The sequence below is a fragment of the Rana temporaria genome, chromosome 6 (genome assembly GCF_905171775.1).
Source record: "Rana temporaria chromosome 6, aRanTem1.1, whole genome shotgun sequence".
In the NCBI taxonomy this organism is placed as follows: Eukaryota; Metazoa; Chordata; class Amphibia; order Anura; family Ranidae; genus Rana; species Rana temporaria.
The window spans coordinates 28756170-28783593 of NC_053494.1; the positions used below are offsets into that span (position 1 = coordinate 28756170).

General features: G+C 42.6%; 1 protein-coding gene across 2 annotated transcripts; it reads right to left on the bottom strand.

Annotated features, from left to right (window-relative positions):
* Positions 1-383: 383 nt before the first annotated feature.
* On the bottom strand, positions 384-26821 carry PIGQ (phosphatidylinositol glycan anchor biosynthesis class Q). 2 transcript variants are annotated; one of them, XM_040356536.1, is made up of 11 exons: positions 26715-26821; positions 21692-22337; positions 19276-19407; positions 18441-18561; positions 15491-15617; positions 15024-15177; positions 12047-12158; positions 9608-9688; positions 4336-4450; positions 2295-2356; positions 384-785 (listed from the first exon to the last, which is right to left on the bottom strand). In XM_040356536.1, the coding sequence occupies exons 2-11, from the start codon at positions 22330-22332 to the stop codon at positions 633-635; spliced, it is 1698 nt and encodes a 565-aa protein (XP_040212470.1). In that variant the 5' UTR covers positions 22333-22337; positions 26715-26821; the 3' UTR covers positions 384-632. The 2 variants fall into 2 exon arrangements, with proteins under 2 accessions (XP_040212470.1, XP_040212469.1); XM_040356535.1 differs by lacking the exon at positions 26715-26821 and adding an exon at positions 24565-24722.
* Positions 26822-27424: the final 603 nt, after the last annotated feature.

The following is a 27424-nucleotide window of genomic DNA, read 5'->3' on the forward strand; positions in this document are numbered from 1 at the left end:
GGACTGGTTATTAGGTACGGTACTTCCACATTGATTTTTATACATAGGGGGATGTCCTACCACAACTAATACACACGATCGGTTCGTCTGATGAAAACGAACCGATGGATTTTTTCATCAGATATCCGATGAAGCTGACTTTCATCAGTCTTGCCTACACAGCATCGGTTAAAAATCCGATCGTGTCCAACGCGGTGACGTAAAATACAACGACGTGCAGAGAAAAATGAAGTTCAATGCTTCCGACTTGATTCTGAGCATGCGTGGATTTTTGACCGACGGATTTCCCCACAGACGATCGTTTTTTTAACCATACGAAAAATTAAAAACAGGTTCTATTTTTTTTCACCGATGGGAAAAAAAACTGATGGGGCCCACACACATTCGGTTCGTCCGATGAAAACGGTCCATCGGTCCGTTTTCATCAGACGAACCGATCGTGTGTACAGGGCATAACAGTCAGTCAGCTGAGGATTCACACAACCCTTGGGTCACAAGGGAGTTAATATGCTGGGGTCTATAAATCACTAAACAAGGAAGTGGAAACAAATTTAACGCTTTAGTGGAGAACTTCAATAAACTCAAAGACCTTTGGCAGTGTCCTTCATGTAATAAACACTGTCTGTGCTCCCTTAGTCTTGTTTCTCTTGCTTCTGCTTCCAGGGGTAGATGACCTCCCCAATGAACAGCTTCTTGCACAAAGATCCCCACGAGTCTTTAGGGTAACATCTGCTGGATGGGAGTCTGTAGGTGCCAAGCACTTGCCCATAGGGTAACGGGTTAATCTGTAGAGAAAGCGGCAAAGAAAAAGAAAAAAAGATTTTAAATAAACGTAATGGTGTATCCATTCGCTTAAAAATTACATACAAAATTAGTTCTTGTGAAGAACAGATTTTATTGTTTATGTAAAAAAGAATAAAATGTTTTTTTTATTTTAAAACTATGCAACCTCATCATCAAACTCCCAACCAAACCAGACCCAAGACTGGCCTCCTAAGGAATAGGCATGGCCTCCTGGCCTCCTAACTCTCACATTATTATAGTGGCTAAACTTACCATAACTAGAAGCTGGAAACAAGCAACACTACAGTTATATATGTATTCACAGTAGCATGACAATTGGATGTTGTAACAGTATCGACAATTCAAATAACAATAGCTACAAAGGTAACTAGAGGCAAAGAAAAGGGGAAAGACGTCGGCAGAGTAGTAGATAAAACAGGGGGGAAGGAAGCATGTGGTATCTATCTTTACTTATGTGAATTATTCCAATTCCAGGGTGCTATACCTACCACCTGCTTTTCACTTGCGCCTCACTGTTTTCCTACCCACATGCTTCCTTCCCCCCTGTTTTATCCACTACTCTGCTGACGTCTTTCCCCTTTTCTTTGCCTCTAGTTACCTTTGTAGCTATTGTTATTTGAATTGTCGATACTGTTACAACATCCGATTGTCATGCTACTGTTAATCCATATACATTTATAAAATTGGTTGTACAATATATATATATTACATATATACACACACACATATACATACATACATATACATTTACATGGTGGTTCTAATAATTATTTAACACAAAATGAAATATGGGAAATTGTGGAGAATCTCTCAGATATATATATATAATAAAATGGGGAGGTTGCAGAGGGTATGTGTGCGTGTGTATGTATGTATGTACTGTATTTATTGGCGTATAACACTCACTTTTTTACCCTGAAAATAGAGGGTAAACTGTGCCTGCGTGTTATACACAGGGGGCTGTGGAAAGTTTTTTCCCTGAAACTTCCCTCTTAAAGTTAGGGTGCGTGTTATACGCCGATAAATACAGTATATATAATATATATATATATATATATATATATATATATATATATATATAATGGGTAGATTAGTGAATAATTAAGTATTCACTGTATGTCAATGGAGTGTCTAACTATCAAAATAACTGGAGACAAGTGTTTTGTTTATTAAATTGTATGTATGCGTTGTGTAAAAAGGAAAAGTTTAATAAAAGGAGTATTTAAAAAAAATAATTGGCAGCTACATCATTTTTCAAGCAAAGTACATTTTCTAAATGTAGGGAAAATGTACACTTGGCAGGATTGCTGGTGATAAAAAATTGAAGAAGCCAGAAAAAAGAAACCTAATGCAGCCACCGTGGGGATTTTCCTTCATGATAATCGTAATAAACAAATTCTAGAGATCAAAACATTAGCATCATAAAACAGCATTTTATACAGCTTATTCAACTAATAATACATTTTTATCACATGATATATTAACCTCACCTGCATCAACAATCGAAGTGGCTTCCCTTTTTCTTGCTCAAGCATGCAAAATTTTACTCCCGCTGCAACACAAGAAAACTGGAGTTACAACAGCGGGAAATGCAAGGTATAAAAGGTCACATTTATCTAAGCACCTCTATACCTCTTTGCTAAATGGTTTACTGTAACTTCATAAATCTATAGCCTAAAGCAGCCCATAGATTACTCTATTTTCTTGCCTTTGACCACGGGTGGAAAGCAAGAAAATCGCTTGCTTCCTCATCAACACAGACTGAATGAATGCTTCCCGCAGCACTATTGTGCACGGGAGCCTTCGCTGCTGGCAGAACACTATGATTACTGTCAGCAGCTATAACCGCTGGCAGTAACTGAATGTAAAAAAAAAAAATCAGATGGTTGTGCCTTAGCCTCCATTCACACCTCCGCGACAACGGCGTACGCGGCGTATTTTGCGGCGAGTGTGAAACTTTTTTTTTTTTTACAAAGCATTCCCATTGCTGTCAATGGGCGAACGCCAATGTCGCCTGAAAAAAAGGGTCCGGGACTTTTTTTTCAGGCGACAGGCGTTCGGCATCTATGAGATGTGAACCATCTCCATAGATAGCAATGGGAATTCTCCCCTCTAGCGGCAGAAGCGTCGGGCGTTTTGTCGCATAGATGTGAATGGTTACTAAAGGGTCACTAAAGGAAAAAAATGTTTTAGCTGAAATGACTGTTTACAGGGTATAGAGACATAATAGTTAACTGATTACTTTTAAAAATGATTAAAAATAGATAAAAATCAATCATATAATGTGCCTGCAGTTTAGTTTCGTTTTTGCTGTTGTTTCCTGGTTCTCTGATGTACAGAGAGCCAATAGAGAGCAGTGATACTTTGTCTAAAACTCCTCAGCACCAATCCAGTTTCTTTTTACACACAGTAATCACACCTCCTTGATTAGTCACCACAGAGAGAATCTCCCAGTACTGTGGTGATCAGGAAACAGACAACCAGGAAGTGTCCAGAACAGAGAGGATTTACAGCAACATCAAAGCTAAAACGAACAATGAGGACATGAAACCAGGACTGCAGTAAGGTAATGGAAGCTATTTAGCTAAAAAAAAAAAATTCCTTTAGTGACCCTTTAAGTCGATCAATTAGCCTGAACCGGCTGATTTTAGATCCAGGTATTAGGGCTGGTCATACAGTATACAATTTTCTTATTGAATTGCCTTTAGATTTACCTTCATCTATGTAGTGCAAGGGTCTGTCTGATTGCATACAAATTGAAAGTGTTTAGGTTTGACCTCCTATTATATGGTTTTGGTCTTTTTAAAGGAAAATTGTGCAAGAAAATTGTATAATGTACGGCCAGCCATAGGCACTTCAGCAGGAAGAAGGGGGTAGACAGGGGGTTGTGCAAAAAAGGGTAGGACATGCAACATATGCTGCTAAAATAATTCACAGCTCATGGAGATGGTGGGGGGTGGGGGGGGGGGCACACTCTGGCCTTTTAGCCAACACTTGACCTTGTGCCAACACTGCTCTTCCTGATTGACATGACAACATGTACAGTAGGTCTAACATCCTTAGCACATTATCAGCTCTGCCTAGAGTGCACAGGAAGTTATCAGCCTACAAGACGTCTGGCAGGATCAATAGGTATTTTTTTTTTTTTTTATTATTATTATGGAATCGATATAACAAAAACACTTTTAGTGTTATATTTCGCAGACCAAAAAGGAGGAAATTAGAGTTTTACATACACTTAAAAGATAAAAACTTTGCTGAGAGAAATACAAAGCAAGCCATGCCAGACTTCTCTTAAAAATACCAGCTGCTTGGCTGCCTTGCTGATTCAATGGCTTCACATTTTTTTAAGCGGGTGACTTCAAACAAATGTGCAGATCAGATGTTTTGGCTGCACAATGGATTCACTGGCTGTATGCCGGTTCCAAGTCAGAGAGGCAGAAGACCAGCATTTACAGCGAGACGTCACTACTGGCAGACTTCATGCTTATTTAAGAACGGGTTTTGATTAAAGTGATAAAAGGGACTTACCTGCCAGCCGGTAGGAACGGCAGAGACGCAGTAGCAGTGCATAGAAAGGGAGGGAGCTGAGCAGATTTATAGTCATCTGGATGACACCTTGTACCATTATCACGAGCAGACGAAGCTGTCCGAAGAGGAAATAGAGAGTTATATAAGCAGATGGGAAGCAAAAGGTGGAAAACTAATATATATATATATATATATATATATATATATATATATACACACACACACACACACACACACATATACAGATAGATATACATATACATACACACACACACACACAAGGTTTCATTCTTACAGGTTACTGGAATCTGATTGGTCTGGAGGGGTGACACTCCCATTTTTTGTGTTTGTTTTTTTTTTTTTAAATTGTCAAACATTTAAAGCCTACAGCGGGAGTTAACATAACCAATGAGCTGTCAGAGGTTCATATCGAGAGCCGGACTATGGATGCCCTTTCTGCACCCATCCTCCATTCAGAGATCCTGTATTATTCATAATAGCTGTAGTAGAATTTCTGTGAATGGAGAAGCTGAGCGGAAAGGGTAGGCATAGTTGGGCTCTCCATATGAACCTATTTGCAGTTCAGCAAAGTGAAATACCGATCACTGCCAGCTCCATATTTGTTTTATCATAAATCAATTTTTACAAACCTAATATTTACATTTTACCCATTAAAGTGAAGTGCCGCTTCCTTTTCTATGGATGCAAGTGCCAAACAAAAGGAAGATATTGCCACATATTACAAACATTTTAAAGCTTTTAGGCCTTGTACACACGACCGGATTATGCGATGAAAACGGTCCGCCGGACCGTTTCCATCGGATATGTCCGCTGCCAGATTTTGGTCTGATGGTTGTACACACCATCAGACCAAAATCCCAGCGGAAAACATACGCGGTGACGTGTCGCGACGTGGCCGCGACGATGACGCGCCGACGTGCGCGACCCTGGAAGGTAAATACTTCCACACATGCGTCGAATCACTTTGACACATGCGAGGGATGGCGGGCGGTCGGACAAGTACGATGAGTCTGTACAGACGACCGGATTTGTCCGACGGACAGGTTTCCAACGGACAGATTTCTTAGCATGCCAAGAAATTTTTATCCGCTGGAAACTGTCCGATCCGCCGGACAATTGTTCGTTTGGGCCTACACACGACCGGATCTGTCCGCTGGAACTGGTCCGTCGGACCAGTTCCAGCAGATAGATCCAGTCGTGTGTACGGGGCCTTAGTGATTGTGTTGGTCCTGGAATCTGTTTTAAAACACAATGGGGGTCGATTTACTACAAGTGCACTTTCAAGTGCAGTCGCTGTAAATCTGAGGGGAAGATCTGAAATGAGGGGGAAGCTCTGCTGATTTTACCATTCAAATCATGTGCAAGCTAAAATTTGCTGTTTTTTTATGTATCTTGTGTGTCCCCCTCAGATCTACATTGACTGCACTTTCAAGTGCATTTGCAGTGCAAATTTAAATTTTCCTTTAGTAAATAACACCCATTGTCAATAAAAGATCAGTTTTATTATATATGCGTTTCAGGACGCCATCAGAACTGAAAACTTTTGAGACGCAAATTCTGTTTTTAGGAAAACACAGTCACCTCAAATGTCAATTTTATGGCTAATACCAAATTCTTTAAAATTTTCTCTTGATACATATTTATAAAAATGTGTATGAGCTGCTCTTGTAGGAAATGTCAAATTATATTTCACGTTAGTTAGCACAAAATGGTGTTTGTAATCCAGCAATTAAAGGCCAAGTCCACCCTAAAAAAATAAAATAAATGCACATATTTTGCAGGAAAAAAAAAGTGCATTTTTTTTCCCCAGGAGCCTGCAACGCACTACACCCATGATCAGTGGGTTGCAGATGTAATGCCAGGCTGCTGGAGACTCTACTCCACCTCTATGTCTGTACCGAGGTACAGGCTTTCAGTTGGAGAGGCAGAGGAGGATTACAAGTGAGGTGCGGTTGGGACTTGTAGTTCATTCATTCACGGATCTCTGTGAATGAATGAATGACACTGTTGTGTGGGCGCAGCCACACACAGTAGGGCACATTTCAAAAGTACCAGCAGCAGCATGCTGGCACAAGTGAGGGTTCTCAGGAGTTTACTGCATTAGAACATTAAATTAAAGTTTCAGATGAGAAACTAGGAATACCTATTTGTGCGCATTCCTATTTCTGATGCCGCGTACACACGACCGTTATTCATGTCATGGAAAAAAAAAAAGTTTTTCCTCGACGTGTTCCCTCTCAAGCCTGCCTTGCATACACACGATCGTGAAAAAAAATGCTCGAGCAAAGCGCGGTGACGTACGACGGCACTATAAAGGGGAAGTTCCATTCGAATGGCGCCACCCTTTGGGCTGCTTATGCCAATTTCCCCGTCTCATAACTTGCTTCTGGGCATGCACGTTTTTTTCCCCCTTGTTAAAGCGTACACACGACCGTTTTTCACGAAAAACGACGAGAAAAATTAGAGCAGGTTCTAAATTTTTAATGCCCATTTTTCACGAAAAAAAAAAAAAAAAAACAGCAGTATAATCTGATAGACAATTGGACAACAATCAAAAACAAGAAAAATGCTCTGGAGCCCACACACAATCGTTTTTAATGACTAATTAAAAAAATTGCATTTTTCTCGTCATGAAAAACGGTCGTGTGTACGCGGCATTAGACTTGGTAAGGGGTTTCACCTAAAAAGACCAGGTTGCTGCCAACATCCCGAAAGCAGATTATACAAAGACAAAATACCCTCCAGAATGTGGGACTTTAAGGGCAACTTCATAGAAAAATCTGAATATATATTGAAAATATATAAAAAAAAAGATTGAAATATTGTTTAAAAACTAATAGGTGCCTACATCACCGTATAAGACCTAAAGTTTAAAATAAAAACAATACAGTTAATACAATTCAGAAATGTAGATCTCCTTTGTGTTTCACTGACGTGTTTCAGGATCTTAATGTTAATCCCTTAAAGATCCTGAAACGCATTGGGAGAAACACAAAGGAGATCTACATTTCTGAATTATATCAACTGTATTGTTTTTATTTTCAATTTTAGGTCTTATACGGTGATGTATGCACCTATCCGTTTTTAAACAATATTTCAATAAAGTTTGTTAGAAAAATTAGAATAAATATTGAAAAGATTTTATGAAGTTGCCCTTAAAGTCCCACACTGGGGGGGTATTTGTTCTTTGTATAATCCTATTTCTTAGACCCTGCTATCAGGTGACAGCTCTGGGTCTCCCCTAATGGTCAAGAAACAACGGTATGGTTTTCGACCATTGGATCACATGACAGCTTTGACAAGGTGATCACGTAGCCTTGTTTACAGGCAAACCTTTCAGCTCAGGCGGTCACATTACATTGTCCATTTCTCAACCGGGCATTTACTAAAAAAAAAAAAATATATATATATATATATATATATATATATATATATATATATATATATATATATATATATATATATATATACAGTGAGGAAAATAAGTATTTGAACACCCTGCTATTTTGCAAGTTCTCCCACTTGGAAATCATGGAGGGGTCTGAAATTGTTATCGTAGGTGCATGTCCACTGTGAGAGACATAATCAAAAAAAAAAAATCCAGAAATCACAATGTATGATTTTTTTAACTATTTATTTGTATGATACAGCTGCAAATAAGTATTTGAACACCTGAGAAAATCAATGTTAATATTTGGTACAGTAGCCTTTGTTTGCAATTACAGAGGTCAAACGTTTCTTGTAGTTTTTCACCAGGTTTGCACACACTGGAGGAGGGATTTTGGCCCACTCCTCCACACAGATCTTCTCTAGATCAGTCAGGTTTCTGGGCTGTCGCTGAGAAACACGGAGTTTGAGCTCCCTCCAAAGATTCTCTATTGGGTTTAGGTCTGGAGACTGGCTAGGCCACGCCAGAACCTTGATATGCTTCTTACAGAGCCACTCCTTGGTTATCCTGGCTGTGTGCTTCGGGTCATTGTCATGTTGGAAGACCCAGCCTCGACCCATCTTCAAAGCTCTAACTGAGGGAAGGAGGTTGTTGCCCAAAATCTCGCAATACATGGCCCCGGTCATCCTCTCCTTAATACAGTGCAGTCGCCCTGTCCCATGTGCAGAAAAACACCCCCAAAGCATGATGCTACCACCCCCATGCTTCACAGTAGGGATGGTGTTCTTGGGATGGTACTCATCATTCTTCTTCCTCCAAACACGGTTAGTGGAATTATGACCAAAAAGTTCTATTTTGGTCTCATCTGACCACATGACTTTCACCCATGACTCCTCTGGATCATCCAAATGGTCATTGGCAAACTTAAGACGGGCCTTGACATGTGCTGGTTTAAGCAGGGGAACCTTCCGTGCCATGCATGATTTCAAACCATGACGTCTTAGTGTATTACCAACAGTAACCTTGGAAACGGTGGTCCCAGCTCTTTTCAGGTCATTGACCAGCTCCTCCCGTGTAGTCCTGGGCTGATTTCTCACCTTTCTTAGGATCATTGAGACCCCACGAGGTGAGATTTTGCATGGAGACCCAGTCCGAGGGAGATTGACAGTCATGTTTAGCTTCTTCCATTTTCTAATGATTGCTCCAACAGTGGACCTTTTTTCACCAAGCTGCTTGGCAATTTCCCCATAGCCCTTTCCAGCCTTGTGGAGGTGTACAATTTTGTCTCTAGTGTCTTTGGACAGCTCTTTGGTCTTGGCCATGTTAGTAGTTGGATTCTTACTGATTGTATGGGGTGGACAGGTGTCTTTATGCAGCTAATGACCTCAAACAGGTGCATCTAATTTAGGATAATAAATGGAGTGGAGGTGGACATTTTAAAGGCAGACTAACAGGTCTTTGAGGGTCAGAATTCTAGCTGATAGACAGGTGTTCAAATACTTATTTGCAGCTGTATCATACAAATAAATAGTTAAAAAATCATAAATTGTGATTTCTGGAATTTTTTTTTTGATTATGTCTCTCACAGTGGACATGCACCTACAATGACAATTTCAGACCCCTCCATGATTTCCAAGTGGGAGAACTTGCAAAATAGCAGGGTGTTCAAATACTTATTTTCCTCACTGTATATATACACACACACCACATAAAAGCCTTCCATGTCTTTAAAAACAAAATGTAAAACTCATTTCAGAAGGAAAAATACTTTTTGACAAGCTAACCAATGCATACTGATGCTGCTAAAATGTTGTCTGGGCATCTAGACTATAATGACCTCGGTTGTAGGAATCGTATACATACCAGGGTGAATACCAGGTAATACAGGGCAGTCGTTGGAAGGAGGAAGAGCAGGATTGTGAATAACAACGTTCCGAGAAAGAGCTGCAGGAGAGAGGTGATATGCAGTCACAGCAGTACATTGTAGTAGTAATACATTACAGTGGATGGGGTACAACAGTTTTTGGCCTCTTGTAGCTGCCACAGCAGTTCCGGTGACTTGTTGTTAAGGTTCCCCTATCGAGATGGTTCCTGTAAGGACTGCGCAGGCGCAATCCTTGCCGACGGAAATCTCCGAACCTCGGCCGGCATCCAGGCTCATTCTTTAACATCCCCGTGGATTGGAGGATGTTAAAAAAAAAGAGCCAGCAGGGCGAGCGAGCGGAGCGTGTCGTCCGAGCGAAGCGAGGACATGAAGCCGACTGGCCACTTTCCTCAAATTCCACGTCACCCTGAATGCCGGCCGAAGTTCTGAGATTTCCGTCGGCAAGGATTGCGCCTGCGCAGTCCTTACAGGAACCATCTCGATAGCCGGAACCATATCGTCAGATCACCGGCACTAAAGATTTTTGCTTTGAACAGCTTGTATCACATTTGGTATATACTTACCCCCACTGACTGAGGATAACTACACCAAGACAAAAATGAATATATTATTGCAGGTTACTAGTCCTTAGATGTGTTGGCTATATTCATTTTCACTTTTCATTTGAAGAACATTTTCAGCAAGTACAGAAAATGCAAGTTCTCTCTTTTATGTAAACTACTAATCCCATCACACCCACGTAATGCAGATGAACAAATGCAGACATGCCAGAGAAAAATAAAACAAATGCAGTCATCACATCTAAAAAAGCTGGCAAGCTGCAACATATTGCATTTTTGTTTTTAGTTTTAGATACACTTTAAAGCAGAGTTCCACCCAAAAATGGAACTTCTGCTTTAAGGGAAGGTGACCCCCTGACATGCCACATTTGGCATGACATTTTTTTGGGGGTGGGAGAGCAGAAACCCTCTTTTTAGAGGGTTCCAGCTCCCACTTCCTCCCTGGGCACCGGAAGGAAGTTCACCTCTCCCTCCTCCCTCGGCAATCATCTGGGACACGTCACAGGTCCCAGATGATTGCTCGGCCAATCACGGTGCGCAGAGTGGCTCACGCCCACAGTGTCAATGGGCGCCCACAGTGTCAATGCCGGTGCCGCGGAGAGGAGGGGGAGACAAGCGGGGCTCCATTCCCCTGCATCGCTGGACCCTGGGACGCTTATTAAAAGTCAGCAGCTGCAGTATTTGTAGCTGCTGACTTAATATTTTTTTTTTTTGTAGGAACACCACTTTAACTCTATAAATTCTATTCCCCACCACAACTAATTCCTAAACAACCTGAAACTAACCCCCAGTGTTAAAAGGAGCAACATGAGAAGTGATGTAAAGACACGTAGGTACAGCTGGGGAGGTTATAAATCTCAGACATGAAATATGAACAAAGCATAGCCCTCTATATTGTCTATTTGTCTCAAGAGCACCAAGTGTCATTTCTGTCTGTTGTTTCATTCCCCTGCCATCTTCATAAGTCACTTCTGACAAGTTTTCTTGACACCAAGAGAAAAAAAAAAAAGGAGACATGGGAGGGAGCTCCAGCACACAGACTGTGATTGACAGCCTTTGCTCTGTTTCTGTATGCTGTGGGATGTGTCCCTTCCATCCAATCAACTCTCTGAGCTCTTCTCACTGTGCAGCTCAGCTTACATTTTGGCACAGTGCCAGCATGCCAGGAAGAATAAACTCCTGCACATGGGTGGGAATGATGTCATCATGCCCCAAACAATCAAGATGGCCAACAACTGACACCTGGAAGAAATCAGGGAGAAGATGCTGGCTTCGGCAAGGGACCTCATAGGCGTCGGCCTATTGGTGCAGAGTTATGTATTGCGGGCTTTAGTTACACTTTAAGGGCACTTTCACACTGGTGCATCGGTGGTAAAGCGCCGCTATTTTTGGCGGCGATTTACTGTAATTTTTGCTGTGCTTTTCGGTCGCTAGTGGGATGCTTTTAATTCCCGCTAGCGGGCGAAAAAGGGTTAAAAGCACCCACAAAGCGCCTCTGCAGCACCGCTTTGCTGGTGCTGCCCATTGATTTTGGGCGCTTAAGGAGCGGTGTATACACCGCTCCTAAAGCGCCCTTTAAAGATGCTGCTTGCAGGACTTTTTTTATAGCGTCCTGCCAGCACATCACTCCAGTGTGAAAGGCCTCGGGTTTTTACACTGGAGTGACAGGAGAGGTACTTAACGCTATTTTTAGCGCTATAGCGCCTGTAAAGCGCCTAGTGTCAAAGTAGCCTAAATGAACCTCCTACTTTTCCCAGCATAAGCAATTCACTCAAATTGCAAGACAGAAATTCCATCAGCTCATAATCCCTCTGCTGGAAATGTGGTAGAACTGCAGTTATTGAAAAGACTAGATACCTGATCCAAGTCATAAGAGCAGGAGTCCACCCGCTGACGCAGGACATTCCACTTTTTGCCACGAAACAGCCGCCAAAGAGACGAGAGCCCATGCAACTTGAAGCAGTATAATCTGATAGACAATTGGACAACAATCAAACAAGAAAGACAACACGTGCCCTCTATAAAGAAAAGGCAAACACTGGCAAGTCATCTGATGCGAGTTCCTAAACTAGCCAGGGCACAGCTGTAAGTTACCATTGTAATAAATGTAACTGACTATTAAAGGGGTTGTAAAGGTACAATTTTTCTTCCTAAATAGATAGATAAATCCTTGGAGAGTATTGCCAGCCCAGCTATTGATATTCTTTTAACATGAAGTTAAAGGGGTTGTAAAGGTACTATTTTTTTTCCTCAGGACGCTCTCTACGTTGCAGATAGAGAAAGGAGCTGTGTGTTAGAGGGCGTCCTGACTCTCCGGTAGTCCAAGGGAGGGGGCGAGCACGACACTCCACACCAGGGAGAAAGCCTCGCATTACTGTGTGTAGTTACAGACAGAAGAACAGGAAGTGAGGATTTCTCAGAAGAAATAAGCACATTTAAAAGCAAAATGGAAGGATGAGGTAAGTGAAGGAGGACTGCACTAAGGTAAAGGAAGCTATTTAGGGGGGAAAAAAATAGTACCTTTACAACCCCTTTAACTTCATGTTAAAAGAAGATCAATAGCTGGGCTGGCAATACTCTCCAAGGATTTATGTTGTCCACTTCATTTGCCATTGTGTTTAATAGAAACCATCATATCTCAATGTCTTGCCTGTGCTTTGATACAAAAGGCTACTAGCAGAATAGGTTGATAAAAAGGATTACAGACCCCACAGAACCCACGATTGTAAGTGTCTGCTGAGCCACATATAAAATACCACAAATTACAATAAAAATAAAAAACACACATCAATAATCCAATATAACATGCAAGCATCTTGGTGTCATCTAATATTCAATGTGCATATAATCAACGTATATAAAAACACAATCATATAAATATACAGTACAAAAAAATAATAGAAAATAAGGTGCCTTAGTGCTCACATTCATAAATTGCAACAAAAGTCCATAAATTGGCTTGTGTATTAGTGAATCATCCACCCACTGATCCAGACTGCTGCCAAAGCGACGATATGTGTAGCAGACGCAGCATGTCATCCCAGGCAAGGGTCACCCCAGGTAACGTATGCATCCGCTCATAGTAATCTCCTCTGTTCCATGTTCAGGTTCGATTTCAGCTGCAGCAAACAAAGCTCACACCAGAGCCAGTAAATGCCGTAACAGAGCAGTATTTTATTAAAATTAGACCAAGTACATACATAGCATCCAATTGACAAGAAACAATGAATTATAGCTAAATGCGCTAAAACTCACATGTAAAGCCTCTGTTGACCAAGATCGTGCATCGGCGTGACATCAGTAAAAAAGTCTGCGCAATGGCGGTTGGTTGGTGATCAGTTCAAATATTGGACAAATGGGCAGCAGTACGAATCAGTGGGGGGGGGGGGGGGGTGAGTCACTAATACAAAAGACACTATATGGACTTTTATTGCACTTTATGTATATGAGCACTAAGGCACCTTCGTTTTTTTTTTTTTATTGCACTGCAAAAAAAAAATTATTGCACTGTATATTTATACGATTATGTTCACATTCGTGATTATATGCACTTCGGATATTAGACGACACCAAGATAATTATATGTTATATCGTATTATTGTTGATTTTTTTCGTTTTGTTTTATTGTAGATTGTGGCATTTTATTTGTGGTGCTGCAGACGTTTATAATCTTAAAATACAATTCAGTGTGTGCAATTTTTTTTTTTGTTTGTTTTTTTTCTCCCTGAATTGTGTCTGAGTGTTTTAATGTCTGCCTTGTGAGAGGACATGTTTTTCAATAACGGCAAACCTTGTTGTTAAAAAATACAATTCATCATATCCAGATCAACATGTGCTGTGTAACGCTTCTGAAATCAATGGGCAGCGCCGCCGCATCGCCGGCAAAATGCTGCTGTAGCGGCGCATTGTGGGCGGTTTTAACCCTTTTTTGGAAGCCATCAGGGGTTAAAAGTGATAAATAATAGGAACCAATAGGTTCCAAACCTGCGCAAAACAATGACCAAAAAACGAGTAAACTATGATAAAGAGCTGCATGTTGTAAAGTGTAAAAAACACCTATAACATGAAAAGAAACAAAGAAGCCACGCTCTTATATCATAAATTACCATAGTGAGTAAACAAAACAAAAAATCTTCATTTGAATTATGAACAATACATTATATATATATATATATATATATATATATATATATATATATATATATAATATAGATAGATAGGAGTAAAGGGAGGTTGTATTGTACTTACAAGGATCAGCATGTATTGCATAGGAATCGCCGGTTAGCACTCCACCTGCGTTCCAGCTGAGCAGAAATGACGTATCTGAAAACCCAATGCCGTTTTGTCACCCTACATCCGACGGTCCTCAGGGGTTACCCCTTTTTTATAATTCAAATGAAGATTTATTTGTTTACTCACTATGGCGATTTATGAAATGTAATTTATGATACAAGTGCGCGGTACCTTTGTTTCTCCTCTCTCTAAATGTAAAAATGTCCAGGCACCAGCATCTTAACCAAGGGAAACGAGCAGTGAAGCCTTGCGTTTTCACACCCAGTTTCACACTGCGCTTGGTCCTACAGTCTTCTGGGCTCTGTGATGTGTCCTAGAAGGCTGCGGGGGGGAAAATATGTGGTGATCCGACCGGAAGTGGGAGTGGGTAACCTGTCAAAACCATGTACCTGCTCCCCACACCCACCCTTTTGTGCAAATTTTCGCTTTAATTTCTTGTGCGATTTGTCAGATTCTTCCTAGGGTATATACACACATACACACACACACACACACACACAGGATTTATTGTGGCTTCTTATGCCACCCGGTGTGTTCCTACCTGGCTCCATATACATAAAAGCAGTAGATGTGGAAGGTCAGGAGGGCAATGATGTCAGAAAGGATGGACAGAGCTACAGTCAAACCCAGACAAGCAGACAGGCCGATGTACCAGAGAATCACTTCAATGAAGGGAGACATCAAGCGGATGTAACCTGTAAACAGTATAATGAAGTCATGCATTAGAGCCAAGGTACATAGAGTTTCAGGGGTATCATATTATTTATTGGCAGTGTGCTGGCTGGCAAGTGGTGTGAACAAGCAAGTCATAAGTAGCAGCCTGTGTATTCTATTACTAATATTTCAGTACAGAAAAATACCTGATGAAATGTTAGGTCATATTGTAAATGGTGTAGAAAGAAAACACAGCAGTAATAACAGACGTAAAACACAGTCTAGCACTGCCAGGAAGAGTGCTTTCTTATAAGGAAAAACTTTTTGATCCCTTGGGAACTTCTACAAACGTACTTATCCAGAGGTGGATGTGATACATAAAGAATCTTCCCAGCACCTCATCCAAGGCTCGATTCATCTTCAGCCCAGCGGGAGCTCCCATCAGCCACTGCAGCAGCTCCTGGAGCTCTAGAGCGATTCTCTAAATAAAAAGCAATATAGTAAAACACATTACAGAGTACACAAATGTGAAATGGTAAACACCAGGAAACGGAACCTTTGCTTTAGGAAAACCTGGGATGTTAGTAAGTCTTGAGGCTACCACTGCCGTCTTGCTCCTGAACATGTTGTCTTGTTGATCTAGCAGGGGTCTCAAACTGGCGTCCCTCCAGCTGTTGTGAAACTACAAGTCCCATCATGCCTCTGCCTGTGGGAGTCATGCTTGTAACTGTCAGCCTTGCAATGCCTCATGGGACTTGTAGTTTCGAAATAGCTGGAGGGCCGCCAGTTTGAGACCCCTGCATCTAATGTCTTCAATGCTTCCTAAGCCACTGACAGTCATGTTGATTTTACTGGCAGTACGTTTGTTCCGGGTCATTCACTCCAAATACTGAAATGAGAGGATCAGCACAACTGGAAGGCAACGAGCGTTTTCAGGAGCACAGCAATGGCGGACTTCATCATTTTCTCAGCACAGGTTTCCTTTAAATTAAACCTAAAATATTTTAAAAGTACAACAGTGCTGAAATGCATCACCTTCTGGGGCTTTCAGAAGCCAGAGTTATCCTTCAAATCAATCCCAGAAATGCCCAAGCTATGCATAGGGCCCCAGGTTTTAATCAGTTCAGGAATAAGCCCCATCCTGTCAAGTGTCAGAACTTCAGTGGGCATTAGATACTTTGGCAGTTGACCGAAGATTGCTGCGAAGAGGATCAGGAGGGCCTTGGACTAAATCACAGCCTGTATATATAATTATATATATATATATATATATATATATATATATATATATATATATATATATATATATATATATATATATATATATTTCATGTAAGGATCAAAATGGAACTCCCGCAGTGTTCCAAATATACTAAACTATTACTATACTAAATAACAATCTGTCCCTCTCCAAAAAATGTTAAAGTACAATATTGCATTTAAAAGAGAGGTATGGGTTAACAAAAAATAAAATAAAATTATACTCACCTAGGTGCATCAATGCTGCATGTGTTCCCACACCGGCTCCAAGTCTGCTGATCGCTCAGTTCTCAGTGTTCTGTGAGCAGAGAGCTGGTGACTCTCAGTCACCGGCTCTCTGTAACTCCAAAGCTCACTGGAGCACAGAGATGTGGAGGGGTAGGGAGCAGCTGCATTAGGCTCTTAGCGGCTTTCTGAAAGCCTGAGCCAGCTGCTGGGCCAGGCTTCTGGGAGGATCCCAACCATATGCTCGGGATCTTTCCACAGCCTAAATGGGTCACAGGACAAACTGCACTCTTGTGATCCTCAGGAGAAGTACAGCCAAAAGAGCTTTGGCCATGCGTTCGCTTTAGGCTACTTTCACACTGAGGTGTTATTTAGGCGTTAAAAATAGTGCCTGTAAAACTCCTAAAAATAGCGGGGCTTTACCGCCGACTCCTCCCTGCCCCAGTGTGAAAATGCTCTTAAAGTGAAACTATAGTTAGAAAATTAAAGTGGAGGTTCACCCAAAAAATCTATTTTTAACATTACATTCAGCCGAGTTGTCCTAATGACAATCGGCTGTTTTTTTTTTCCCGTACATACCGACTTTCACCACCGCTTCCGGGTATGTCTTGTGCGGGACTGGGAGTTCCTATCTGATTGACAGGCTTCCGACCGTCGCATACTGCGCGTCACGAGTTGCCGAAAGAAGCCGAACGTCGAAGCGCAGGCGCCGTATAGAGCCGCACCGACATTCGGCTTCTTTCGGCAACCCGTGACGCGGTGTATGCGACGGTCGGAAGCCTGTCAACCAGATAGGAACGCCCAGTCCCGAAGACGACATACCCGGAAGCAGCGGTGAAAGTCGGTATGTACGGGGGAAAAAAAAAACAGCCGATTGTCATTAGGACAACTCGGCTGAATGTAATGTTAAAAATTTATTTTTGAGTGAACTCCCGCTTTAAGTCCTGCTAGATGACTTCAGGCTGGCCCCTTTTGCAGGTATAGCTATGTAAAACCTTTTTTTTTTTTAAAAAAGTACTGTCTCATCCTGCTCTGCACATGTTCAGTTGCCCTCTATTTTTCGGCACTGTGCTGAAAATGTAGAAGCCAATTTGCTGACATCTTAAAGATTTGCTGCTGCTCAGGAGCTCTGGGCTTCAACAAAATGGCAGCCTCTAACAACAAGAAACAATGCAGGAGGCAATTTACAGCGCACACTAATTTTGATAGCATAATTGATAATGTGGAATGTATGTTCCTTGCTAAAGACGTTGTTATAAGTTGTTCTGCTTTAAATATACCTCTTTGAAACAATATCATATAGAAACCCCTAAACTACATAAATAAATAGCACGGTCTGAACAAGATATCCAAAAGCCAATATTTTATAGCAAAACTGTCAATTCAAAAAATGACCTCTACCATCTGTGTGCTAGGTGGCATCCAGTGCATTCACCCTAAACACTGCTGCCACCCAGTTTAAATCGCAGCCGTTTTAGGTATGGTGTAAGTTGTGACACTCTTCCCTACCCTCCCATAATGCAGTGGTTGGTGCCCGAGAGGCAATTTCTAGGCCTGAACCCTGTCACAAAAGTAGAAAGTGAATCTGGAAGCAGAGAGCATTCTGAGGACTTCAGAGCGGCTTGTCACTGCTTTCTCTTGCCTCACAAATTCCTAGTGTATTCTGCACAAAAAAGTTTAGAAACGCCTGCTGTGTACAGAGGGAAAAGTAACTTCATGATTGAAATCTATAGTAAATTTTTATATATATTGGAAAGCTGGCAGAAGATTCTATGATGCATGCACTTAAAAATCAAAAAAAAAAAAAAAACCCACTTACATCAGCGACAGGGATGAGAGCATCAGCCATCTGACCTATGTGATTGCCCTGGTACAGCCAGCACATCAACAGAATGCCCAGAGTTATATCTACAAACAGCGACAGGAAAGTGCTGGCCTTCCTGTAAAGCAGAAAACATAGACAAACAATTAACACCAAGGTGGGAACACATAAGGGTTTATCTACTAAAAGGAAAATCCACGTGCACTACAAGTGCAGTTGCTGTAGATCTGAGGGGCGAGATGTGAAAAATGAGGGGCAAGGGGGCGAGATGTGAAAAATGAGGGGCAAGGGGGCGAGATGTGAAAAATGAGGGGCAAGGGGCGAGATCTGAAAATGAGGGGCGAGATCTGAAAATGAGGGGCAAGGGGGCGAGTGTTCCCACACTATTGGTAGACTACAGAAGACCGGAAGGCGATTGTTCTCACATATATGCTATGATGATATGTATATAGCTATGATTATATATAAAATCTTATTTAGTAATGTGCTAGGTCAGTGCGCCCTCCTCTTGTTGTTTTGCAGTCTATAAGGATACCCATTGTCCTGAGGGGACAACAAAGGCACTGGCACAGATGAAGAATACATGTACTGTGCACCTCTAAGCATATCACTTGAGCGCAGAAGAGCAGCTTTTGGATTATTTTATGAGTAAATGTGTCCATGACTGCAATCACAATCAGGAAAGGGTAAGTCCAGCAGCCTTTTTATCATGCATAGTTATGCACTTAACGATCATGACAAGAAAGAAGGAAAGACAATTAGATGACAGGAGGCTGGCAGATGTGAAAAGCAGTCATTGACAGCACAAAGCATTAGGGGAAGCAGTACATACCTCATGAAAGTCACATGGTCTTTGGCTTTTTCTGAGCTGCTGACCAGTCGAAGGTTTTCCAAACGTCTCCCCAGCTGTTCACAAGTAGACATCTTGTTCCACAGGAAAGAAAGAGGCTTCCCGCTAAGAACCCTGCAGTAGAGGAGGATTAACGTTCTTAATAAGACAACAAGGGAGTAAATGTATTCTTATTTCACTCCAACACCCACAAGTGGCTGAGGTCCATCAGTGCCTGGTGAGATGTGTGATAAAGGCCGGATAAAGGCTAAAAAGGGCCACATCCAGCCCCAGGGCCGCAGTTTGGTGACCACTTCCATAGACAATTTACATTTTCTTGTTGCCACACTTTTCATAAAAGTCGGAAATTAGTCATAACAAGTACAAGGCCAGCTACTGACATCCACTATTACTGTAAGGCCCCTACTTACATTTTCGAATGGGGCTGTCCGTGATTACATGCGGGAGACCCAACAGCGACAGCTCCAGCACCAGGGCTGATCATTCGCAGGTAATCTCTCCATGAGCAATTACAGGTGAGCACATAGCGTTCAGCCTTCCTTTGCTTTCATTGGGGCTGCCTCCTACAGCTAATCAATGAGAAGCCCTGCTGGGTAGAGCTGCACGATTCTGGGAAAAATGAGAATCGCAATTCTTTTGTATAAAATGAAGATCACGATTCTCTTGCGATTCTCAAAATTGTATTTATTTAAAGTTATTTTCAACACAAAACGGAGCTTATGTGGTTAAATACAGTATATGTAAATCTGACGGACTGTTTACATGTTAAATTTTAAAAGTCGCAGCAAACCTGCTGACCTTACATGGTTGCTAATGTGAAAGAACAGCTCTGATTTTCACATTTAACTAAACGTGGAAATCAGAGGTGTTCTGTCACATTAGCAAACATGTAAGGTTTGGTGCTGCTTTTAAAATTTAACATGTAAACAGTCTGTCAGATTTACATATACTGTATTTAACCACATAAGCTCGGTTTTGTGTTAAAAATAACTGTTGGGTGTAACAAGATGTCCGCTTGCCCCCTTCTCACTACCATTACTGTGCAGGAGTGTGGGGTGGAGCAAGATGGCGGCGCCGAAACTTCACTTCCTACGAGACAGCCACCGCCGGGTGTACCAAGATGGCCGCCGCTCCGGAGCTAGGCCAAAGCCAGGGACTTTCCTATGGCCGCACCCAAAAATCGAGATCACAAATTTTCTTACGATTAATCGTGCAGCTCTACTGCTGGGTCTCCCAAATACAATCACAACCGATCCCATTTGTAAGTGGTGTGGAGAAAGCCTCTTGAGGGGGGAGGGGGCGAGCAGGAGTGTCAGAACACCCACTAATACACAGCTCCTTTCTCTATCTGCAAAGTAATGTCCCGACACTCCTGCTCGCCCCCTCCCCCCTCAAGACGCTTTCTCCACACCAGGGAGAAAAACTTGCATTGCGGTGTGTAGTTACAGACAAAAGAACAGGAAGTGAGGATTTCTCCGAAGAAATACGGACATTTAAAAGCAAAATCGAAGGATGAGGTAAGTGAAGGAGGACTGTACTAAGCAGGAATCTATTTAGGGGAAAAAAATCTTACCTTTACAAACCCTTTAAGCAAGCCATAGATTAACCAATTTTAGTTGAAAAGAAGATTGCTCGATCCCCCCATCAACACAGTCAGTGCCTTCTGCAGCGTTACTGTATTCTGCTGGCAGTGGAGCATAGGGAGCCTTCTGGGCTGGCAGAATACGATTACGGTCAGTGGCTATAGCCGCTGGCACTAATTTTATGAAGAAAAAAAATCAGACAAGCTGGTTGTACCCAAGTTGAATGCTGGATTGACTTCCGTACAATCAGCATGCCCAAACATGGATTGAAATTTGGCTGAACCAGACAAATTTCAATCCAGGTATGGCCAGCTTTAGTGAGAAGAATTATAAAGCATCCTAACCAAATTACTGCTTTTCAAAAAAAAAAAAAATCCTTTGTGCCTTGCTCTTGGGCTACTACACATGTGAAGTCCCATTTGTTTTAATAAAGGTGGTGGAGGACACTCTGCAGAGAAAATGCCATCACATAACTTGTTATAAAGTCATGCGACAGGCTCTCCTTTGACCTACAAATGTTCTCTGCAGTATTATGCACGCACCAAAGGACATCAGAGGCTCCATATTGTGCTCCGTTTTAACCAGAGTACTAAGTGACTGCTGTTACTGTAGTAAAAGGCATATATCATTGACCAACACTATTCTAATTAGCATTGGGCCACATCTGACTGCTGCTCTTGGTATGAGGGATGAAGGCAGAGCAACAAACATTTGTTTTCATGTTATGTGGCATTAGCCCTACCGGACCCCAAACAAGGCCTTTTACTATGGTCATGTGCCAGAACCTCTGAAGTCCATTAGAACTCGCCTCTTACCTGAGATTACATATTCTGGTGATCAGTGAGACAAAAAAGGAGATGACAACAGACAATGGCACAGATGCCTGCTTGCTCAGTTCCACAATAATACTGGCCTCCACCCCTTCAGACTGCCAGTGCGTTAAGTTCACCGGCTCCTCATCATACTTGTCCTTGGCAAAGAGTGGCTGGTTCTTGGCCACAGTATCAAACACTGCAGTGATCTCAGAATATTCAGACGCAGAATGTAACTCGGACAGCATCAGCTTCCTCTGGTCATAGTACACCAAGATCACATCCTCTGACTCTTCGCCTTCCATCCTCTCTACCTTGCAATCCAAGAACTTGCTGGAAGCCTCCCGAGTGATCCGCAGCCAAGGCTGGTGACTGAAGATACTGCCCAGTTCTCCCAGGAAATTATCCATCTTCTCATCCTTGTCCTTGTCCTTCTTGCTGTGGCTCCATGTCCCTATTACAGAGAGGCTCAGCCCGGTCTTCTTCTCCATCTGGCTCAGATAGCGCCTCACACTGGCTGGGATGAAAGGAAAATGCAGCGTGGCCAGAACTACAGCAGATCTGTGGTCTGCCATCCAGCGTCCAATCAGAAGACCGTTCTCTGCTGCCGAACAGCAGTTAGGGAAGAATATCTTAATAGCCATAATGACTGCAAATAAAACAAATAGAAGAATTCAGATAAATCAATACACACTGCCCTTTTTTTAGATGCACATTTTACATATCAACAATTATTTGGATTAATTGAAGGGAACCTGTTATGTGTTAACAAGCCTCATAATTTTAATTGCTAGAAACTCACATGCCTACGGCAAGCATAAGGACACAGAGCATGAAACCAGCACTGGATGTTGTTCTCTTTGTATTGCTTCCTTTGTGTGAAATCCCTGGTGTTCTTGACAGTCCCTCCGATTTCCTAGTAAAAACTGACCACACTAGCATGGGACCACAGCATGGTCAGTTCTCTAGTTCTCTTTGTTTCCCTGCAAAGGTAAAACATAATAGGATACTAAGCATTGCATAGTAGCCCATTATGTGTCACTTACCTGAAACTGAAGCCTGCGATGTCCTCAATTTCCTCGCTGGCTGGAAGCGTCTATTCTTCACCCCTTCTTATTTCCGGGACCACGAACTCCGGCTCTGTGACTGGCCAGAGTCGTGTGACGTCACTCCTGCGCATGTGCCCGGGAGCCGCCAGTCACGGCATGACCCCATCTAGCATGCACAGAATACGCCGGCGCATGCGCGGAAGACATCGCCGTATGAGGAAATTGTAAATATCTCCTAAACCGTGTAGGTTTAGGAGATATTTCAAGCACCTACAGGTAAGCCTTAATCTAGGCTTACATGTAGGTGAAAGTGGTCTGTAAGGGTTTACAACCACTTTAAAAGTGATTGTAAATCCTTATCCCTTTGTAAATGCTTTGTGAATAGTCGATAAAAGTGTTTCTTCTACACTAAAAAGCCTGCCTGTTCACAAACACTTTTATTTTTATTTTTTTGTAAGTGCCACTTTAGCGGAACTTTACCCATAAAAACTTAAAAAATAATGTTCTTTAGCAAGGAACATACATTCCACATTAATAATTATGTTACCAAAATGTGTGAAATATAACTGTCACACCGGCTGTGTCCTCAACCAAACCATTCAATGTCTGGTGTCATAACTGATCACATGTGCAGCACCATGGCAGTTGCAGTTCAAACCGAGGCCAAGATGGCAGCTTCCTTGGCCGATAACCATGGGGGGTGGAGGAGAGAGAGATCAGTTTTTATTGCTGTCTGTGTCCCCATTGAGGAGAGGAAAATACCAAATTTTGGGCTGTCACCAACACAGAAAAACAGAAGAAATCTTTCGATGGGGACATTCATTTAGGTGACAACCAAGGATTCCCTTATTTTGCAGGGATTTCTTGTTACTTTCCGTTTTAGCTACAGAACAGGAAGTGAAAAAAAAATTCCCTCAATGAGACACAGATTGCAAATAAGGATGAGCTCCGGTGTGTTTGTAAAGCCCACGTGCAGAGCCCACCAGTCGGCACTGCGCTAATCACAGGCAGCGAGACAATGTCACGATGTGCGGCTGCAGAGATCGGGAATCGTCTCACTGCTAGGGATGAGCTCCGGCGTGTTCGCACAGTTCACGTGCAGAGCCCACCAGGAAGTCGGCGCTGCGCTAATCACAGACAGGGAGACATTGTCCCAATGCTCGGCTGCAGAGATCGGGAAATGTCTCCCTGCCTGTGGTTAGCGCAGCGCCATCCAGACTTCCTGGCGGGCTCTGCACGCGGACTGTGCGAACACGCCGGAGCTCATCCCTACTCACTGCCTGTGATTAGCACAGTGCAGTGCCAACTTCCTGGCGGGCTCTGCACGTGGGCTTTGCGGACACACCGGAGCTCAACCTTAATTGAAAAAAATATATAAAAAATTACATTCCTTACTTTATCAAAAAGGAAAAAGGTTGTGTATTTAGTTGTACATTAGCCCCCCCCCCCCCACACCCATCAGACAATCATATAATACAACTCGCTGCTGCCCATGCACACAATTTGAGGCCAATTTCAACCCGTTATTTATTGCAAAACATGGCAAATAATGCAGCAACCCGCCATCAACAAATTCTACATGACAGTCACATCTGTTGGTCTGTGTCTGCATTCATTTGATCATTCTTGCAATTGAAAGTTAGTGGGTGTGTGTGTTCAGCATTGCAATACATTCACCTGACAATCAGTTCCTGTGCGGAATGCAGCTCTGCATAATAAATGACACTGGCACACACGACTTGCTGGAACATGTAGTTCCCCTGCTACAGATCTCCCCCCCCCCCCCTGCCTGCAGTTCAGTAAGTAGCACATAAAGTCCCCCCTCACCTGATCTCACAGGACGACCGGCCTCTCCTCTCTGCACTAGAACATCCCCGTCCAGCCACTCTAAAGGTTAATTAGTGGCATAAAGAGGTCACTTGTCCCTGCAGGCTGACATTTTCATCCACTTCCGGTTTCTCTACTTCCGTAACTAAGGGACGCGGTCCGCTGTCTAAAGTGTCAGGGGGGAACTATGCCCGTATCTCTTGGTTCCGGGAGAAAGAATGGCTGAAGACACTTTTGTGCCTCTCAGTATAGCAACAACGACAAATAAACGAGTGTTTCTCCAATGATGTCTGCCTTTATATTGGGGGGATTCAAAATTTTGTGACGAGCAAAGATCATTATATTGTCCTCTGGAGGAGTAAGATGTCCTCTGCCACCTTCTGACTGCGGGTGTTCTGTCAGATTAGCAACCGGGGAGAATTGAATGCATGCGCAGCTGACAGAATGTCACTTCCATTCTGATGGGTTAGCTAATCTGACAGGACACCGGGACAAGGTCATCTAGTTCCCAGGGTGAACATGCCAAATTGCATCTCCACCCAAGATGTATGAGCATTATGTATAAGAACCCCACCCCAAAAAAAGCTATGAATCTGCATGCTTAAAGCGGGAGTTCACCCGAAAAACAATTTTTAACATTAGATTGAGGCTCATTTTGTCAAGGGGAATCGGGTGTTTTTTTTTAAATCGAAGCAGTACTTACCGTTTTAGAGATAGATCTTCTCCGCCGCTTCCAGTATGGTCTTCGGGACTGGGCGTTCCTATTTGATTGACAGGCTTCCGACGGTCGCATACAGCGCGTCACGAGTAGCCGAAAGAAGCCGAACGTCGGTGCGGCTCTATACGGCGCCTGCGCACCGACGTTCGGCTACTTTCGGAAAATCGTGACGCGATGGATGCGTCCCTCGGAAGCCTGTCAATCAAATAGGAACGCCCAGTCCCGCAGCCCATACCCGGAAGCGGTGGAGAAGATCTATCTCTAAAACGGTAAGTACTGCTTCGATTTAAAAAAACTACCCGATTCCCCTAGACAAAATGAGCAACAATCTAAGGTTAAAAATTAGGTTTTTGGGTGAACCTCCACTTTAACCCCCAGTACAATTCAGCCCCCTGCAGGAAAATTCCCTTCCCTGCACAAATCTTTGCCCTCCCTCCCCCCAAACCCATCAGCTCAAATCCTCTCATTGTCCATATGCCACCAACACAAATCCAACCTTACCTGAAAAAAAATTCCCACAAATCCTCTCCTCCCACTCCAAATCCCCCCTTCCAGCACCAATTCTCCCCTACCATAATACCCTTTGTAGCACAATTCTGCCTCCTAGCACAACCCCCCCCCCCCTCCCCCAATGCAAATCCACTCAAATCACCACTTCTAGCACACCTTCCTAATTTTTCCCTCCTAGAACAATTTGTACTCTTATCTGCATAGACAGTTTTCAGTATCCTTTAATTGATCCATGGGGGCCATCTTGCCCTCACTCAACTTCCTGGCCAGCAAAGGGCTGCATTGGATCCTTTCTGGGCTTAAACGGATGGCTCCGTTATAGAAGTGATCTGGCAGTGAATCCGCCACTGGGATTATTATTGGAAAGCTGGCCGCCTAAGGGAAACAATGATATTGGGGTTATGGCATCTAGCTGCAGCCATAACCCCGGTATTTAACGTCAAAATCAAGACATACATTCCCAGTTAGGCCCATACACACGACCGAACATGTCTGCTGAAACCGGTCCGCAGACCAGTTTCAGTGGACCTGTCCGGTCGTCTGTACATCCGACCGGACAATTTTCCGGCGCATCTGACAGGTTTCCAGCGGACAAATGTTTCTTAGCATGCTAAGAAACATGTCCGCTGGAAGCCTGTCCATCAGACATGTTCGGTCATCTGTACAGACTCACCGTACATGTCCGTTCGGCCGAAAGCCCTCGCATGCACATGAATAGAATTTTAGTGTCTCTTCTTATAGGGACGTTGGCGTTTGACTGAAATCAGCATAATATTTTGAAAGCAAAAAAAAATAAAAAATGAATTCGATTTTGGGGTCAGTAACCGTTTTCAACATATATATGGTTTTTGCATACATGTAATACTGTATATACAGACTCACAGATACACATATATATATAAAATACATTTTAAATACTCACAAACTGCTGGTAACGGCAGAACAGGCTTTGACTCCTGATAACACTGGCTGATAATGGCCCCTTCCTACTGACTTTAGTGCCACTAAAAAACCGCCCAGTGTCCTACGTGTTGATGGTGTCAATATGGTGTACAGATAAGCAAAGGGGTAAGCCTGTATATTAGAGGAATGTGGGTTGGGCTCCTAGTCCCGTTCTTCCTACCACAAACATTACAAGGGTTATTTGGAAAGAGTGGTTGTAAACCCATACATATACCCAGTGAAGGGACTATCCTCAGGTGATACAAATCCTCTCATGTATCTGTCTATCTGCAGTCTTCACTTTTCTACATCTGTTCAAGGTGCTGAATTACAAAGCTTGTCTGAGAGTTCAGAAAAAAGGGGGCGGAATGCTGAAATTACACTCTGCAGAACTCAGTAGGGAGAGCTCTGAGCGCTGATTGGAGGGAAGTGACACCCCCCTTTCACACAGCATACAGGAACAGAGCTAAGGCTGCATTCACACCTGAGCGTAGCATCTTTGAGTGTTTTTTCTGCATTTTTTTTTGCAAATTTTTGGTGCATTTTTATGCGTGACTTGTGCATGTTTTTATACTGCATTTTTGAGCTTTAGCATTGTTTTATTAGCCAATAAAGAAAACTATTATCTGTTGCATCATTTGTTGCTAGGTATTTCAGTTTTTTTTGCTTTTTCATTTGTTTTTATTTCTT

Bases quoted from the DNA above. Each gene is read 5' to 3' on its own strand.
- PIGQ (XM_040356536.1), bottom strand. From the start codon at position 22,332: ATGGCTATTAAGATATTCTTCCCTAACTGCTGTTCGGCAGCAGAGAAC. The intron at 18,562-19,275 runs GTATGTACTGCT...TCTGCTTTACAG, and splicing joins GACCATGTGACTTTCATGAG to GAAGGCCAGCACTTTCCTGT. The intron at 15,618-18,440 runs GTAAGTGGGTTT...CTTTTTATTTAG, and splicing joins CTCTCATCCCTGTCGCTGAT to AGAATCGCTCTAGAGCTCCA.